The sequence below is a fragment of the Pan paniscus genome, chromosome 20, assembly GCF_029289425.2.
Source record: "Pan paniscus chromosome 20, NHGRI_mPanPan1-v2.0_pri, whole genome shotgun sequence".
NCBI classification, from domain to species: domain Eukaryota; kingdom Metazoa; phylum Chordata; class Mammalia; order Primates; family Hominidae; genus Pan; species Pan paniscus.
Genome location: NC_073269.2, coordinates 42,152,507 through 42,168,809, shown reverse-complemented (window position 1 = coordinate 42,168,809; position 16,303 = coordinate 42,152,507). Strand labels below are relative to the sequence as shown.

General features: G+C 50.3%; 1 protein-coding gene across 1 annotated transcript; it reads left to right on the top strand.

The window, feature by feature from the left end:
- The first annotated feature begins 12,874 nt into the window (after positions 1 to 12,874).
- LOC100973061 (cytochrome c oxidase subunit 7A1, mitochondrial) lies at positions 12,875 to 16,196 on the top strand. The gene is made up of 4 exons (XM_003816162.6): positions 12,875 to 14,718; positions 15,357 to 15,443; positions 15,570 to 15,654; positions 16,084 to 16,196. The coding sequence occupies exons 1-4, from the start codon at positions 14,704 to 14,706 to the stop codon at positions 16,134 to 16,136; spliced, it is 240 nt and encodes a 79-aa protein (XP_003816210.1). The 5' UTR covers positions 12,875 to 14,703; the 3' UTR covers positions 16,137 to 16,196.
- Positions 16,197 to 16,303: the final 107 nt, after the last annotated feature.

Genomic DNA, 16,303 nt, shown 5'->3' with positions numbered 1-16,303 from the left:
TTGAACTCCTGACCCCAGGTAATCCACCTGCCTCGGCCTCCCAAAGTGCTGGGATTACAGGCATGAGCCATGGTCCCTGGCCTGAAAAATATTTTTTCTTTAATCCTCATAAGTTCCTAGTTGGAATGTACCCCTGTAACAAAAGATAATAAGAGAAAAACAAACAGAAGCTTATTAACATGTATATTTCTTATACACATGGGAGACACCCAGGGAATGAGTAGTTCTCAAAGAGGTGGCTTCGAATTCCAGCTTATACAGCGTCTTCAACAAAAAGCAGAAAATTTTTAGAGAAATTATAGAACAAAGGAAAAGGGGTAGTAACTTGTGAGAAGCCAAATAAAAGCAGAGGAAGCCTAGTTTGAAAACTTGTTGGCCCGGCATAGTGGCTCACGCCTGTAATCCCAGCACTTTGGGAGGCTGAGGCAGGCAAATCATCTGTGGTCAGGAGTTCAAGACCAGCCTGGCCAACATGGTGAAACCCGTCCCTACTAAAAATACAAAAAAAACAAAGCAAAACAAAAAAAGCCGAGCACGGTGGTGGTGCCTGTAATCCCAGCTACTCACGAGGCTGAAGGAGGAGAATCGCTTGAACCCGGGAGGCCAAGGTTGCCGTGAGCCGAGATTACACCACTGCACTCCAGCCTGGGCAATGGAGTGAGACTCTGTCTCAACAAAAAAAAAGAAAACTCGTTAATGTAGATTCCTCTGGTACCATCTCCAGTCTGATAAGGATCTAAAATTATCTTCAGGCCAGGCACAGTGGCTCATGCCTATAATCTCAGCCCTTCAGAGGCTCAGGCGGGAGGATTGTTTGAGCCCAGGAGTTAGAGACCAGCCTGGACAATAGAGTAGGACCTCATCTCTATAAAATTAGCCGGGCATGGTGGTCCACAACTGTTGTCCCAGCTATTGAGAAGGTTGAGATTGGAGGATCACTTGAGCCCAGGAGGTTGAAGCTGCTGAGCTGTGATTGTATCACTGCGCTTCAGTCTGGGTGACAAAGTGAGACCCTGTCTCAAAAAGGAAGGAAAGAGGGAAAGGGGGGGGGGGGGAAATAAAGATATCTTTTCTACTTTTTTTTTTTTTTTTGGAGATGGAGTGTTGCTCTGTCACCCAGGCTAGAGTGCGGTGGCATGATCTCGGCTTACTGCAACCTCCATCTCTGGGGTTCAAGCAATTCTGCCTCAGCCTCCCAAGTAGCTGGGACTACAGGTACACAGCAGCACACCCAGCTAATTTTTTGTATTTTAGTAGAGAAGGGGTTTCACTTTGTTGCCCAGGCTGGTCTCGAACTCCTGAGCTCAGGCAATCCGCCTGCCTGGGCATCCCAAAGTGCTGGGATTTCGGGCATGAGCCACCACACCCAGCAAGAAAGAAAGATATTTTTTCTTTTCTTCTTTTTTTTTTTTTTTTTTTGAGATGGAATTTCGCTCTTGTTGCCCAGGCTGGAATGCAATGGCACCATCTCGGCTCACCGCAACCTCCACCTCCCAGGTTCAAGCGATTCTCCTGCCTCAGCCGGCTGAGTAGCTGGGATTACAGGCATGCGCCACCAGGCCTTGCTAATTTTGTATTTTTAGTAGAGACTGGGGTTTCTCCATGTTGGTCAGGCTGGTCTTGAACTCCTGACCTCAGGTGATCCGCCGCCTCGGCCTCCCAAAGTGCTGGTATTACAGGCGTGAGCCACTGCGCCCGGCCAAGAAAGATATCTTTTCTAAGGTGAAAGACAAGTTGCTGCAAGTTGCAGTACCTACCACAAAGAAAGAAGTACAATGGTTGGTAGGTTTTTTTATTTGGGAGGCAACATTGAGTATGCTGTTTTGACCCATCTGCAAAATCACCCAGAAGGCTGCATGCTTTGAGTGGAGACCAGAGCAAGAGAAGGCAATAGGGTAAGAGGAGGCTGCAGTAGAAGCTGTTCTTTTTTTAATTTTTTTTTTTTTTGAGACGAAGTCTCACTCTGTCACCCAGGCTGGAGTGCAGGGGCACGATCTCAGCTCACTGCAACCTCCCAGGCTGGAGTGCAGTGGTGTGATATCAGCTCACTGCAACCTCTGCTTCCCGCTTTCAAGAGATTCTCCTGCCTCAGCTTCCCAAGTAGCTGGGACTACAGGCATGCGCCACCACACCCAGCTAATTTTTTATTTTTAGTAGAGACGGGGTTTCACCATGTTGGTCAGGCTGGTCTTGAACTACTGACCTCAGGTGATCTGCTCGCCTCAGCCTCCCAAAGTGCTGGGATTACAGGAGTGAGCCACTGCACCCAGCCAAAAAAATTTTTTTTTTTTGAGTCGGAGTCTCACTCTGTCCCCTAGGCTGGAGGGCAGTGGTGCGATCTCGGCTCACTGCAAGCTGCGCCTCCCGGGTTCACACCATTCTCCTGCCTCAGCCTCCCGAGTAGCTGGGACTACAGGTGCCCGCCACCACGCCCGGCTAATTTTTTGTATTTTTAGTAGAGACGGGGTTTCACCGTGTTAGCCGGGATGGGCTCGATCTCCTGACCTCGTGATCCGCCCGTCTCGGCCTCCCAAAGTGCTGGATTACAGGCGTGAGCCACCGTGCCGGCTTTTGAAGCTGCTTTACCATTAACAAGGTCAGAGTCCTTCAACACTAACCTCTGTTGCATTGGTTCCTAGACTTCAAGCCAAACTTGTCCTCTGGCATGTTCCTTATGCCCAGTGAAATGAGGAAGAAGAAACTTGGCTGGGCGTGGTGGCTCACGCCTGTAATCTCAACACTTTGGGAGGCTGAGGCAGGTGGATCACGAGGTCAGGAGTTTGAGACCATCCTGGCCAACATGGTGAAACCCCGTCTCTACTAAAAATACAAAAATTAGCTGGGCATGGTGGCAGGCACCTATAGTACCAGCTACTCGGGAGGCTGAGGCAGGAGAATCTCTTGAACCCAGAAGGTGGAGGGTGCAGTGAGCCGAGATCGCGCCACTGCACTCCAGCCTGGCAACAAAGCGAGACTCCGTTTCAAAAAAAAAAAAATAATTATAAACTTGAGCCTGGCTTACAGCTAGTCTGTACATCATGCTGGTACCGCTCGAAAGTGGACAATGGCAGCATTACAACCTCCCTTAGGGATGAACCTACAGCGCAGTGGTCAGAACTTCATGTAGGTCGGGTGTGGTGGTACACACCTGTAGTCCCAGCTACTGCAGAGGCTGAGGCGGGAGAATTGCTTCAACCTGGGAGGTGGAGGTTGCAGTGAGCTGAGATTGTGCCACCGCAACCTGCCTGAGCGACAGAGCGAGACTCTGTCTCAAAAAGAAAAAAGAGAATTTCATGCTGCACATTTAGTTGTCCAGTATGCCTGGAGGGAGAAGTGGCCAGAAGTATAGATCTATACTAATTTATGGGCAGTTGCTAATGGTTTGGGTGGATGGTCAAGTACGTGGAAGGAAGAAGACTGAAAGATTAATGACAAGGAAGCTTGGAGAAGCATATGGATGGGCCTCTCAGACTCTGCACAGACGGTGAAGATATTTGTGTCCCATAGGAGTGACCACCCAAGGGCAGCCACTGAAGTGAAAATTCCTTTTTTTTTTTTTTTTTGAGATGGAATCTCGCTCTGTTTCCCAGGTTGGAGTACAATGGCACGATCTCGGCTCACTGCAACCTCTGCCTCCCGGGTTGAAGCGATTCTCCCGCCTCAACCTCCCAAGTAGCTGGGATTACAGGCACCTGCCACCACACCCAACTAATTTTTGTATTTTTAGTAGAGATGGGGTTTCACCATGTTGGCCAGGCTGGTCTTGAACTCCTGACTTCAGGCAATCCACCTGCCTCAGCCTTCCAAAGTGCTGGGATTATAGGTGTGAGCCACTGCACCCAGCCACAGATTTTTTTTCTTTCTTTCTTTTTTTTTTTTGAGAAGGAGTCTAGCTCTGTTGCCCAGGCTGGAGTGCAGTGGCGCCATCTCGGCTCACTGCAAGCTCTGCCTCCCAGGGTTCATGCCATTCTCCTGCCTCAACCTCCTGAGTAGGTGGGACTACAGGCGCCCACCACCACGCCCAGCTAATTTTTTGTATTTTCAGTAGAGGTGGGGTTTCACCGTGTTAGCCAGGATAGTCTCCATCTCCTGACCTCATGATCCACCCGCCTCGGCCTCCCAAAGTGCTGGGATTACAGGTGTGAGCCACCATGCCCAGCCCAAAAATTCTTTTTTTTTTTTTTTTTTTTTAAGACGGAGTCTCGCTCTGTCACCCAGGCCGGATGGAGTGCAGTGGCGCGATCTCGGCTCACTGCAAGCTCTGCCTCCTGGGTTCACGCCATTCTCCTGCCTCAGCCTCCCGAGTAGCTGGGACTACAGGCGCCCACCACCACGCCCGGCTAATTTTTTGTATTTTTAATAGAGATGGGGTTTCACCGTGTTAACCAGGATGGTCTCGATCTCCTGACCTCATGATCTGCCCGCCTCGGCCCCGCAAAGTGCTGGGATTACAGGCGTGAGCCACCGCGTCCGGTCCTGGCCCAAAAATTCTTAATGATCAGGCAGACAAGATGACACTTGTGTGCATGAGAGTCAGGCTCTTTTCCCAGCCACCCTAATGCTTGCGCAATGGGTCCATGAACAAAGTGGCCATAGTGGCAGAGATGGAGGCTATGCATGGGTTCAGCAACATCAGCTTCCCCTTGCCATGGCTGACCTGGCTACTGTTACTGCTGAGCGCCTAATCTGCCAATACCAGAGACCAACACTGAGCCCAATATGGCACCATTCCCTGGGGATCAGCCTGCTACCCGGTGGCAAGTTGATTACCTTGGACCTCTTCCGTCATGAAGAGGGCAAAGATTTGTCCTCACTGGAATAGACAGATATCCCAGACACGAACGTGCTTCCCTGCCTTTAATGCGTTTGCTGTCACCACCATCTGCAGACTCAAAGCATGCTCATCCAGCATCATGGCATTCCACACAGCATCGCGTCAGAACAAGAAATCCATCTGAGGCTGGCTGCGGTGGCTCATGCCTGTAATCCCAGCACTTTGGGAGGCTGAGGTGGGAGCATGACTTGACACCATGAGTTTGAGACCAGCTTGGGCAACATAGTGAGACCCTGTCTCTACTAAGAACACCAAAAAAATTAGCCAAGCATAATGGGACGCACCTGTAGTTCCAGTTGCTTAAGAAGCTGAGGTGAGAGGATCACTTTGGCCCAGGTGATCAAGGCTTCAGTGAGCTATGATGGTGCCACTGCACCCCAGCCTGAGTGACAGACCAAGTACTTTATCTCTAAAAAAAAAAAATTTTTTTTCATTTGAAAGTGAAGGAAGTTCAGCAATGGGCTCCTGCCCATTGGAATCTTATAGAATCTTACTATCTTCCCCATCACCCAGCAGCAACTGGCCTAACTGAAAGGTAGAATGAGTCAGCAATGACTCCATTAAAGTACCAACTGGGAAACAATACCCTGAAAAAATGGGATTGTCTTACAGGACATGGCCTGTGCTTTGAATGAGAGACCACTCTACCATGTTTCCCCATAGTGAGAATTTATGGGACTGGGAGTCAGGGGGAAAGTGAGTAGAAATGGTTCCTCTCTGTTACACACAGTAACTTGAATAATTGCTTCTCTCCTCAACAGCTTTGAGCTCTGCTAGTTTAGAGATTTTGGTCCTCATGGAGAGGAATGCTTCCACTGGGCACACAACAATGGATCCAACAACTGGGAGATAAGACTTCCACCTGAACATTTTGAGGTCCTTGTGTCACTGAACCAAAAGGCAAAAATAAACTGTCAGGCCTCTGAGCCCAAGCCAAGCCATCGCAACCCCTGTGACTTGCTCGTATATGCCCAGACGGCCTGAAGTAACTGAAGAATCACAAAAGAAGTGAAAAGGCCCTGCCCCGCCCTAACTGATGACATTCCACCATTGTGATTTGTTCCTGCCCCACCTTAACTGAGTGATTAACCCTGTGAATTTCCTTCTTCTGGCTCAGAGCTCCCCCACTGAGCACTTTGTGACCCCCTGCCCCTGCCCACCAGAGAACAACCCCCTTTGACTGTAATTTTCCATTACCTTCCCAAATCCTATAAAACGGCCCCACCCCTATCTCCCTTCGCTGACTCTCTTTTCCGACTCAGCCCGCCTGCACCCAGGTGAAATAAACAGCCATGTTGCTCACACAAAGCCTGTTTGGTGGTCTCTTCACATGGACGCGCATGAAATGTGGCGCATGAAATTTGGTGCCGTGACTCTGATCGGGGGACCTCCCTTGGGAGATCAATCCCCCGTCCTCCTGCTCTTTGCTCCGTGAGAAAGATCCACCTATGACCTCAGGTCCTCAGACTGACCAGCCCAAGAAACATCTCACCAATTTCAAATCCGGTAAGCGGCCTCTTTTTACTCTCTTCTCCAACCTCCCTATCCCTCAACCTCTTTCTCCTTTCAATCTTGGCGCCACACTTCAATCTCTCCCTTCTCTTAATTTCAATTCCTTTCATTTTCTGGTAGAGACAAAGGAGACACGTTTTATCCGTGGACCCAAAACTCCGGCACCGGTCACGGACTGGGAAGGCAGCCTTCCCTTGGTGTTTAATCATTGCAGGGCCACCTCTCTGATTATTCCCCCACGTTTCAAAGGTGTCAGAACACGCAGGGATGCTTGGCTTGGTCCTTCACCCTTAGCGGCAAGTCCCGCTTTTCTGGGGGAGGGGCAAGTACCCCAACCCCTTCTCTCCGTGTCTCTACCCCTTCTCTGCTCTTCTGGGGCAGGAGCAAGAACCCCTCAACCCCTTCTTCACCGTTAGTGGTAAGTCCCACTTTTCTAGGGGGCAAGAACCCCCAATCCCTTATTTCCATGCCCCAACCCTTTCTCTGCTTTTCTGAAGGGCAAGAAACCCCCGCCCCTTCTCCGTGTCTCTACTCTTTTCTCTGGGCTTGCCTCCTTCACTATGGGCAAGCTTCCACCCTCCATTCCTCCTCCTTCTCCTTAGCCTGTATTCTTAAGAACTTATAAACCTCTTCAACTCTCACCTGACCTAAAATCTAAGCGTCTTATTTTCTTCTGCAATGCCGCTTGACCCCAATACAAACTCCACAGTAGTTCCAAATAGCTGGAAAACGGCACTTTCAATGTTTCCATCCTACAAGATCTAAATAATTCTAGTGGTAAAATGGGCAAATGGTCTGAGGTGCCTGATGTCCAGGCATTCTTTTACACATCAGTCCCTTCCTAGTCTCTGTGCCCAGTGCAACTCGTCCCAACTCTTCCTTCTTTCCCTCCCACCTGTCCCCTCACTCCCAACCCCAAGCATCGCTGAGTCTTTCTAATCTTCCTTTTCTACAGACCCATCTGACCTCTCCCCTCCTCCCCAGGCTGAGCTAGGTCCCAATTCTTCCTCAGCCTCTGCTCCTCCACCCTATAATCTTTTTATCACCTCCCCTCCTCACACCTGGTCCAGCTTACAGTTTTGTTCCGTGACTAGCCCTCCCCAAACTGCCCAGCAATTTACTCTTAAAAAGGTGGCTGGAGCTAAAGGCATAGTCAAGGTTAATGCTTTTTCTTTATCCCAAATCAGAAGCGTTTAGGCTCTTTTTCATCAAATATAAAAACACAGCCCAGTTCATGGCTCGTTCGGCAGCAACCCTGAGATGCTTTACAGCCCTAGACCCTAAAAGGTCAAAAGGCCATCTTATTCTCAATATACATTTTATTATCCAATCTGCTCCCGACATTAAATAAAACTCCAAAAATTGGAATCTGGCCCTCAAACCCCACAACAGGACTTAATTAACCTCCCCTTCAAGGTGTACAATAATAAAAAAAAGTTGCAATTCCTTGCCTCCACTGTGAGACAAACCCCAGCCACATCTCCAGCACACAAGAACTTCCAAACGCCTGAACCGCAGCAGCCAGGCATTCCTCCAGAACCTCCTCCCCCAGGAGCTTGCTACAAGTGCCACAAATCTGACCACCAGGCCAAGGAATGCCCGCAGCCCAGGATTCCTCCTAAGCCGTGTCCCATCTGTGCAGGACCCCACTGGAAATCGGACTGTTCAACTCACCTGGCAGCCACTCCCAGAGCCCCTGGAACTCTCGCCCAAGGCTCTCTGACTGACTCCTTCTTGGCTTAGCGGCTGAAGATTGATGCTGCCCGATTGCCTTGGAAGCCCCGTAGACCATCACAGACGCTGAGCTTTAAGTAACTCTCACAGTGGAGGGTAAGTCCGTCCCCTTCTTAATCAATACGGAGGCTACCCACTCCACATTACCTTCTTTTCAAGGGCCTGTTTCCTTTGCCTCCATAACTGTTGTAGGTATTGACAGCCAGGCTTCTAAAACTCTTAAAACTCCCCAACTCTGGTGCCAACTTGGACAATACTCTTTTATGCACTCATTTTTAGTTATCTCCCTCTGCCCAGTTCCCTTATTAGGCCGAGATATTTTAACCAAATTATCTGCTTCCCTGACTATTCCTGGACTACAGCTGCATCTCATTGCCGCCCTTCTTCCCAATCCAAAGCCTCCTTTGCATCCTCCTCTTGTATCCCCCCACCTTAACCCACAAGTATAAGATACCTCTACTCCCTCCTTGGCGACCGATCATGCACCCCTTACCATCTCATTAAAAGCTAATCACCCTTACCCGGCTCAATGCCAACATCCCATCCCACAGCATGCTTTGAAAGGATTAAAGCCTGTTATCACTCGCCTGCTACAGCATGGCCTTTTAAAGCCTATAAACTCTCCTTACAATTCCCCCATTTTACCTGTCCAAAAACTAGAAAAGCCTTACAGGTTAGTTCAGGATCTATGCCTTATTAACCAAATTGTTTTGCCTATCCACCCCATGGTGCCAAACCCATATACTCTCCTATCCTCAATACCTCCCTCCACAATCCATTATTCTGTTCTGGATCTCAAACATGCTTTCTTTCCTATTCCTTTGCACCCATCTTCCCAGCCTCTCTTTCCTTTCACTTGGACTGACCCTGACACCCATCAGGCTCAGCAAATTACCTGGGCTGTACTGCCGCAAGGCTTCACAGACAGACCCCATTACTTCAGTCAAGCCCAAATTTCATCCTCATCTGTTACTTATCTCGGCATAATTCTCATAAAAACACACGTGCTCTCCCTGCTGTTCGTGTCCGATTAATCTCCCAAACCTCAATCCCTTACAAAACAACAACTCCTTTCCTTCCTAGGCATGGTTAGTGCGGTCAGAATTCTTACACAAGAGCCAGGACCGCACCCTGTAGCCTTTCTGTCCAAACAACTTGACCTTACTGTTTTAGCCTAGCCCTCATGTCTGCGTGCAGCGGCTGCCACTGCTTTAATACTTTTAGAGGCCCTCAAAATCACAAACGATGCTCAACTCACTCTCTACATTTCTCATAACTTCCAAAATCTATTTTCTTCCTCACACCTGACGCATATACTTTCTGCTCCCCGGCTCCTTCAGCTGTTCTCACTTTTTGTTAAGTCCCACAATTACCATCGTTCCTGGCCCGGACTTCAATCCAGCCTCCCACATTATTCCGGATACCACACCTGACCCCCATGACTGCATCTCTGTGATCCACCTGATGTCCATCCCATTTCCCCACATTTCCTTCTTCCCTGTTTCTCACCCTGATCACGCTTGATTTATTGATGGCAGTTCCACCAGGCCTAATCGCCACACACCAGCAAAGGCAGGCTATGCTATAGTACAAGCCACTAGCCCGCCTCTTAGAACCTTTCATTTCCTTTCCATTGTAGAAGTCTATCCTCAAGGAAATAACTTCTCACTGCTCCATCTGCTATTCTACTACTCCTCAAGGATTATTCAGGCCCCCTCCCTTCCCTACACATCAAGCTTGAGCATTTGCCTCAGCCCAGGACTGGCAAATTAGCTTTACTCAACATGCCCCGAGTCACAAACACTAAAATACCTCTTAGTCTAAGTAGACACTTTCACTAGATAGGGAGAGGCCTTTCCTACAGGGTCTGAGAAGGCCACCACAGTCATTTCTTCCCTTCTGTCAGACATAATTCCTCAGTTTAGGCTTCCCACCTCTATACAGTCTGGTAACAGACCAGCCTTTATCAGTCAAATCAGCCAAGCATTTTTTCCGGCTCTTAGTATTCAGTGACAGACTAATGGTCTATTAAAAACACACCTCACCAAGCTCAGCCACCAACTTAAAAAGGACTGGACAATACTTTTACCACTTTCCCTTCTCAGAAGTCAGACATGTCCTCAGAATGCTACAAGGTACAGCCCATTTAAGTTCCTGTATAGACACTCCTTTTTATTAGGCCCCAGTCTCATTCCAGACACCAGACCAACTTAGACTGTGCCCCCAAATAACTTGTCATCCCTACTATCTTCTGTCTTGTCATACTCCTATTCACCGTTCTCAACTACTCATACATGCCCTGCTCTTGTTTACACTGCCAGTTTACACTCTTTCTCCAAGCCATCACAGCTGATATCTCCTCGTGCTATCCCCAAACTGCCACTCTTAACTCTTGAAGTAAATAAATAATCTTTGCTGGCAGGACTATGCTGAATCTCCTTAGGCACTCTCTAATCAGATGTCCTAGGTCCTCCCAATTCTTAGTCCTTTAATACCTGTTTTTCTCCTTTTCTTATTCCATTTAGTTTTTCAATTCATACAAAACCGTATCCAGGCGATCACCAATCATTCTATACGACAAATGTTTCTTCTAACAACCCCACAATATCACCCCTTACCACAAGATCTCCCTTCAGCTTAATCTCTCCCATTCTAGGTTCCCACACCGTCCCTAATCCCGCTTGAAGCAGCCCTGAGAAACATCGCCCATTCTCTCTCCATACCACCCCCCAAAAATTTTCGCCGCCCCAACACTTCAACACTATTTTATTTTTCTTATTAACATAAGGCAGGAATGTCAGGCCTCTGAGCCCAAGCCAAACCATCGCATCCCCTGTGACTTGCACGTATATGCCCAGATGGCCTGAAGTAACTGAAGAATCATAAAAGAAGTGAAAAGGCCCTGCCCCGCCCTAACTGATGACATTCCACCATTGTGATTTGTTCCTGCCCCACCTTAACTGAGTGATTAACCCTGTGAATTTCCTTCTCCTGGCTCAGAAGCTCCCCCACTGAGCACTTTGTGACCCCCTCGCCCCCGCCCACCAGAGCACAACCCCCTTTGACAGTAATTTTCCATTACCTTCCCAAATCCTATAAAACGGCCCCATCCCTATCTCCCTTTGCTGACTCTCTTTTCCGTCTCAGCCCGCCTGCACCCAGGTGAAATAAACAGCCATGTTGCTCACACAAAGCCTGTTTGGTGGTCTCTTCACATGGACGCGCATGAAATAAACAAAGAAAATGAAAGAAAAACAGGACAGGCACAGTGGGTCACGCCTGTAATCCCAGCACTTTGGGAGGCCGAGACAGATGGATCACCTGAGGTCAGGAGTTCGAGACCATCATGGCCAACATGGTGAAACCTCGTCTGTACTAAAATACAAAAAATTAGCCAGGCGTGGTGTCGTGCACCTAGTCCCAGCTACTTGGGAGGCTGAGGCAGGGGAATCACTTGAACCCGGGAGGCGGAGATTGCAGTGAGCAGAGATTGCGCCATTGCACTCCAGCCTGGATGACAGAGCGAGACTTCCTCTCAAATAGAAAAAAAAGAGGCTGGGCGTGGTGGCTCACGCCTGTAATCCCAGCACTTTGGGAGGCCGAGGTGGGTGGATCACGAGGTCAGGAGATTGAGACCATCCTGGCTAACACGGTGAAACCCTGTCTCTACTAAAAATACAAAAAAAAAAAAAAATTAGCTGGACGTGGTGCTGGGCGCCTGTAGTCCCAGCTACTGGGGAGCCTGAGGCAGGAGAATGGCGTGAACCTGGGAGGTGGAGCTTGCAGTGAGCCGAGATGGTGCCACTGCACTCCAGCTTGGGTGACTGAGCAAGACTCCGTCTCAAAAAAAAAAAAAAAAAGAAAAAAGAAAATTAAGACAGTCAAAACCATAGTATTAACTTGTTTGTTTGTTTTGTTTTGTTTTGAGATGGAGTCTCGCTCTCTTGCCGGGGCTGGAGTGTAATGGCGTAATCTCTGCTCAGTGCAACCTCTGCCTCCCAGGTTCAAGTGATTGTCATGCCTCAGCCTCCCGAGTAGCTGGGATTACCGGCACCCACCACCACGCCTGGCTAATTTTTGTATTTTTAGTAGAGACGGGGTTTCACCATGCTGGCCAGGCTGGTCTTGAACTCCTGACCCAGGTGATCCACCCACCTCGGCCTCCCAAAGTGTTGGAATTACTGGTGTGAGCCACAGTGCCCGGCCCCCATGGTATTAACTTTGTGTTAGAGAATCTGTGAATACTTGGTATTTTAAGAATTTGTAATATTTAAGGTAAACTGGCCTATTCAAATAACAGGTCAATCTTGTAATTCCATTGTAAAATGTGGAATTCAGCTGGTGACTAAGACTTACTTGAAATCTGTTTATGTACAGTTTATGAATTTTTTATTCATAAAAGTTATTTAAGAATTGAAGAGGCCGGGCGCAGTGGCTCACACCTGTAATCCCAGCACTCTGGGAGGCCGAGGCGGGCGGATCATGAGGTCAGGAGATCGAGACCATCCTGGCTAACACAGTGAAACCCCGTCTCTACTAAGGAATACAAAAAAGAATTAGCCGGGCGTAGTGGTGGGTGCCTGTAGTCCTAGCTACTTGGGAGGCTGAGGCAGGAGAATGGCGTGAACCCAGGAGGCAGAGCTTGCAGTGAGCCGAGATCGCGCCACTGCACTCCAGCCTCGGCCACAGAGCAAGACTCCGTCTTAAAAAAAAAAAAAAAGAATTGAAGAAAGAGTCATCTGTTTATCTGGTAAGTCAGCTTTTTTTTTTTTTTTTTTTTTTTTTTTCTGAGACAGAATCTCGTTCTGTCACCCAAGCTGGAGTGCAGTGGTGCAATCTTGGCTCACTGCAGCCTCCGTGCCTCTTGGGTTCAAACGATTTTTGTGCCTCAGCCTCACAAGCAGCTGGGATTGCAGGCGCCCATGACCACACCTGGTTAATTTTAGTATTTTTAGTAGAGACAGGGTTTTGTCATGTTGACCAGGCTGGTCTCAAACTCCCAGCCTCAAGTGATCCACCTGCCTTGGCCTCCCAAAGTGCTGGGATTACAGGTGTGAGCCACCACGCCCGGCCCTACTTGTGGCTCTTAAATGGAAAAACCTAACATTAAATTTACAAGCATAGTTTGAAAGTGTTAGGGGAATTTAATAATCATAAAAGCCCTCTTTAAAAGAGACCGTGGCTGGAAGCGGTGGCTCAGGCCTGTAATTCCAGCACTTTGGAAGGCCAAAGTGGGCGGATCACCTGAGGTTGGGAGCTTGAGACCAGCCTGGCCAACATGGTGTAACCCCGTCTCTACTAAAAAATACAAAAATGAGCTGGGTGTGGTGGCGGGTGCCTGTAATCCCAGCTGCTCAGGAGGCTGAGGTACAAGAATTGCCTAAACCCGGGAGGCAGAAGGTTTCAGTGAGCCAAGATCACACCACTGCACTCCAACGTGTACAACAGAGCAAGACTCTGTCTAAAAATATAAATTAAATAAATAAAAGAGATTGTTAAAACCTTTTACAAGCTGGGTATAGTGGCTAACGCCTCTAATTCTAGCACTTTGGGTGATAGAGGTAGGAACATTACTTGGAGGAGTTGGAGACCACCCTGGGCAACATAGCAAGACACTGCCTCAAAAACAAACAAACATTGTCTACTGGCTGGGTGCGTGGCTCACGATGAGGCCGGCCGATTTCTTGAGCTCAGGAGTTCGACACCAGCCTGGGCAACATGGTGAAACCCAGCCTCTACAAAAAATACGAAAATTAGTTCGAGCATGGTGGTGGGCGCCTGTAGTCCCAGCCACTAAGGAGGCTGAGGCAGGAGGATCGCTGAATCCAGGAGGTCGAGGCTGCAGTAAGCTATGACTGCACCACTGCACTCCAGCCTGTGCAACAGAGCAAAACCCTGTCTAAAAAAAAAAAAGAAAAAAAAGAAAAGAAAAAGAAAACCTTGTAGACTAGGCCAGGATCTTTCCTGGTTGCTAAAACCATTAGGACAACTGTGCTGCACCCCGTTGACTGCCAGAATTAGAGAGCTATAAATAGATATGTGTTTCTTAGGGTAACATAAAATACCGTTTTACTCCCAAAGACTTCAGCTTGTGTTTCCTAAAAACAAGGTCATTTAATGTCTCAACAAATCTCTGAGAAAGATCCTGCCTTAGCCCTCACGTTACAGATACGGAAACAGGCTCGGAGGTGCAATCTCTGGCTGTGTAGACAGAACAGGGAGTTGGAACACGGTCTTATGCGTTTCCTCACTCTCACATACCAGCGGGCAGGGAGAGATCCGGGGAGGAGTTGCACTTGCCCCCGGCGGAAATCTCCAAAAATCTGCAAAAATGTATTCCCTGGTACCGCTTTGGGCTCCGGTGGGACCAAGCGAAATTCCGAGACCGAAACGGATGCGCGCTGCGGCCCAGGGTGCGGGTCTGGACCGCCTCCTCCGTGGTGGACGAATCCGAGGAGCAGGACTCCCCCCAACCCAGCCCCAGCCCCAGCCCCAGCCCCGCCGCGTCCCCAGCTGTCACGCTGCGCGCAGCGGGTGGGGCCTGGGGTTCCTGGACAGAGGAGGGCTACGCGTGTCCTTGGGCGGAGAAGGGAGGTGACTCCGGCGGAAGAGGACAAGGCAGAATGCAGGCCCTTCGGGTGAGGCCCCCATGGGCTGGGCCGGAGCCCCCCACCCAGAAAACCCCGCCCTAATACGCGACTCTCCAAGTGCCCCCGCATCTAGGGCCTTGGAACGTGAGCCACCTTCAGGGCCTGGGACTCCGCGCTAAACAGCCTGGGTCCCTTCCCCCACAATCCACTCTTCGGAGACAACTGGGGACCCCCACCCCGGCCCAAAGCCCCGGGTTTGAACTTAACATCTCGGGAACCCTTAACACTGGGAACGTAACACCCTGGCCTCACCCGGGGCTTCTCAGGCAGCCTGGACGCTCCCGGGGACCTCCATTCCGGTCCCCACGTTCCCGGGACCTGGTTTCCTCCCTTTAATCCAGGAAACCCTCCCTCAACAAAAATCTCAGGACTTAGGCCCCCCAGAACAAAGTCCTTCTGGGTCCTCTCCCTTCCAGGACCGTCTAGGCAGCCCGGTCACCTCCAGGCCAGACTCCAGGGCGAGTCCCCTCCCAACCCAGCTGGCAGTTCGCGGGTAACAGAATCCAAGCTATTACCCTCCTCGCCTTTGGGACGCTCGCTAGGGATGGGGCTGTCCCCACGTCCAGGCCCCACTTCAGGACACCCCTCCAGGTGCCTCCAATACCCGCCCACCTCCCACCCCGCAGGTGTCCCAGGCGCTGATCCGCTCCTTCAGCTCCACCGCCCGGAACCGCTTTCAGAACCGAGTGCGCGAGAAACAGAAGTTCTTCCAGGTGGGTGGGGCGGCGGGGGGTGTGGGGATCCGACGCGCCAGCCGGGAGCGCGCGGAGCCGGGGCAGGCGGGGCGCGCTCTAAGGAGCAGCCAGCACCCCTTTCTCATCAGACACCCCCACATCCAGGAGGACAATGACATCCCGTTGTACCTGAAGGGCGGCATCGTTGACAACATCCTGTACCGAGTGACAATGACGCTGTGTCTGGGCGGTGAGCGCAGGGCCCGTCTGGGCTGCGGGGGAGGCGGGGCTGGACCCAGGGTAGGAGGCGGCTGGTTTCTGGGCAGGACTGACCAGGATCTGGGTTGGGGGTTGGCGTTTAGGAAGGGGGTCGAGTACTGAGCTGGAGTCGGGCCTGCAGGGAGGGAAGTAACTAGGGTTTGGGCTCCTGTCCCAGGAGGGGGGCTGGGTTAGTGGTGGGGCTGAGGCCCAGGGAGGAGTCGGGGAGAAAGCTCCCAGCCTGGTCTAGATCAAAGCCAGGGGGCTTTACAATAGGAGTCCAATCTGGGATGGGAGCTGGAGTCCGAACTAGAGCTGGGGTCCAGGCTGGGAACCAGGGAGCCTGAAGAAGGCCTTAAAAGCCTGGGATGTCCAGGAGGGGATTAGGTCTCATTCTGTCTCCAACGCTTCCCCTTTCTAGGCACTGTCTACAGCTTGTACTCCCTTGGCTGGGCCTCCTTCCCCAGGAATTAAGACCAAGAAGCCTGGGGGGCCTGAGGGACTTGAACAAGTGTCAATAAACGCTGGCCTCTGTGTGTGTCTGTGTTTGTGTCCACCCCTCCCCACCAAGCCCATCCTCCCGCCAGCCAGGGATCTCTGCCCTGTGGACTGCCCACTACCCCCAGCCCTCGGTGCCTCAT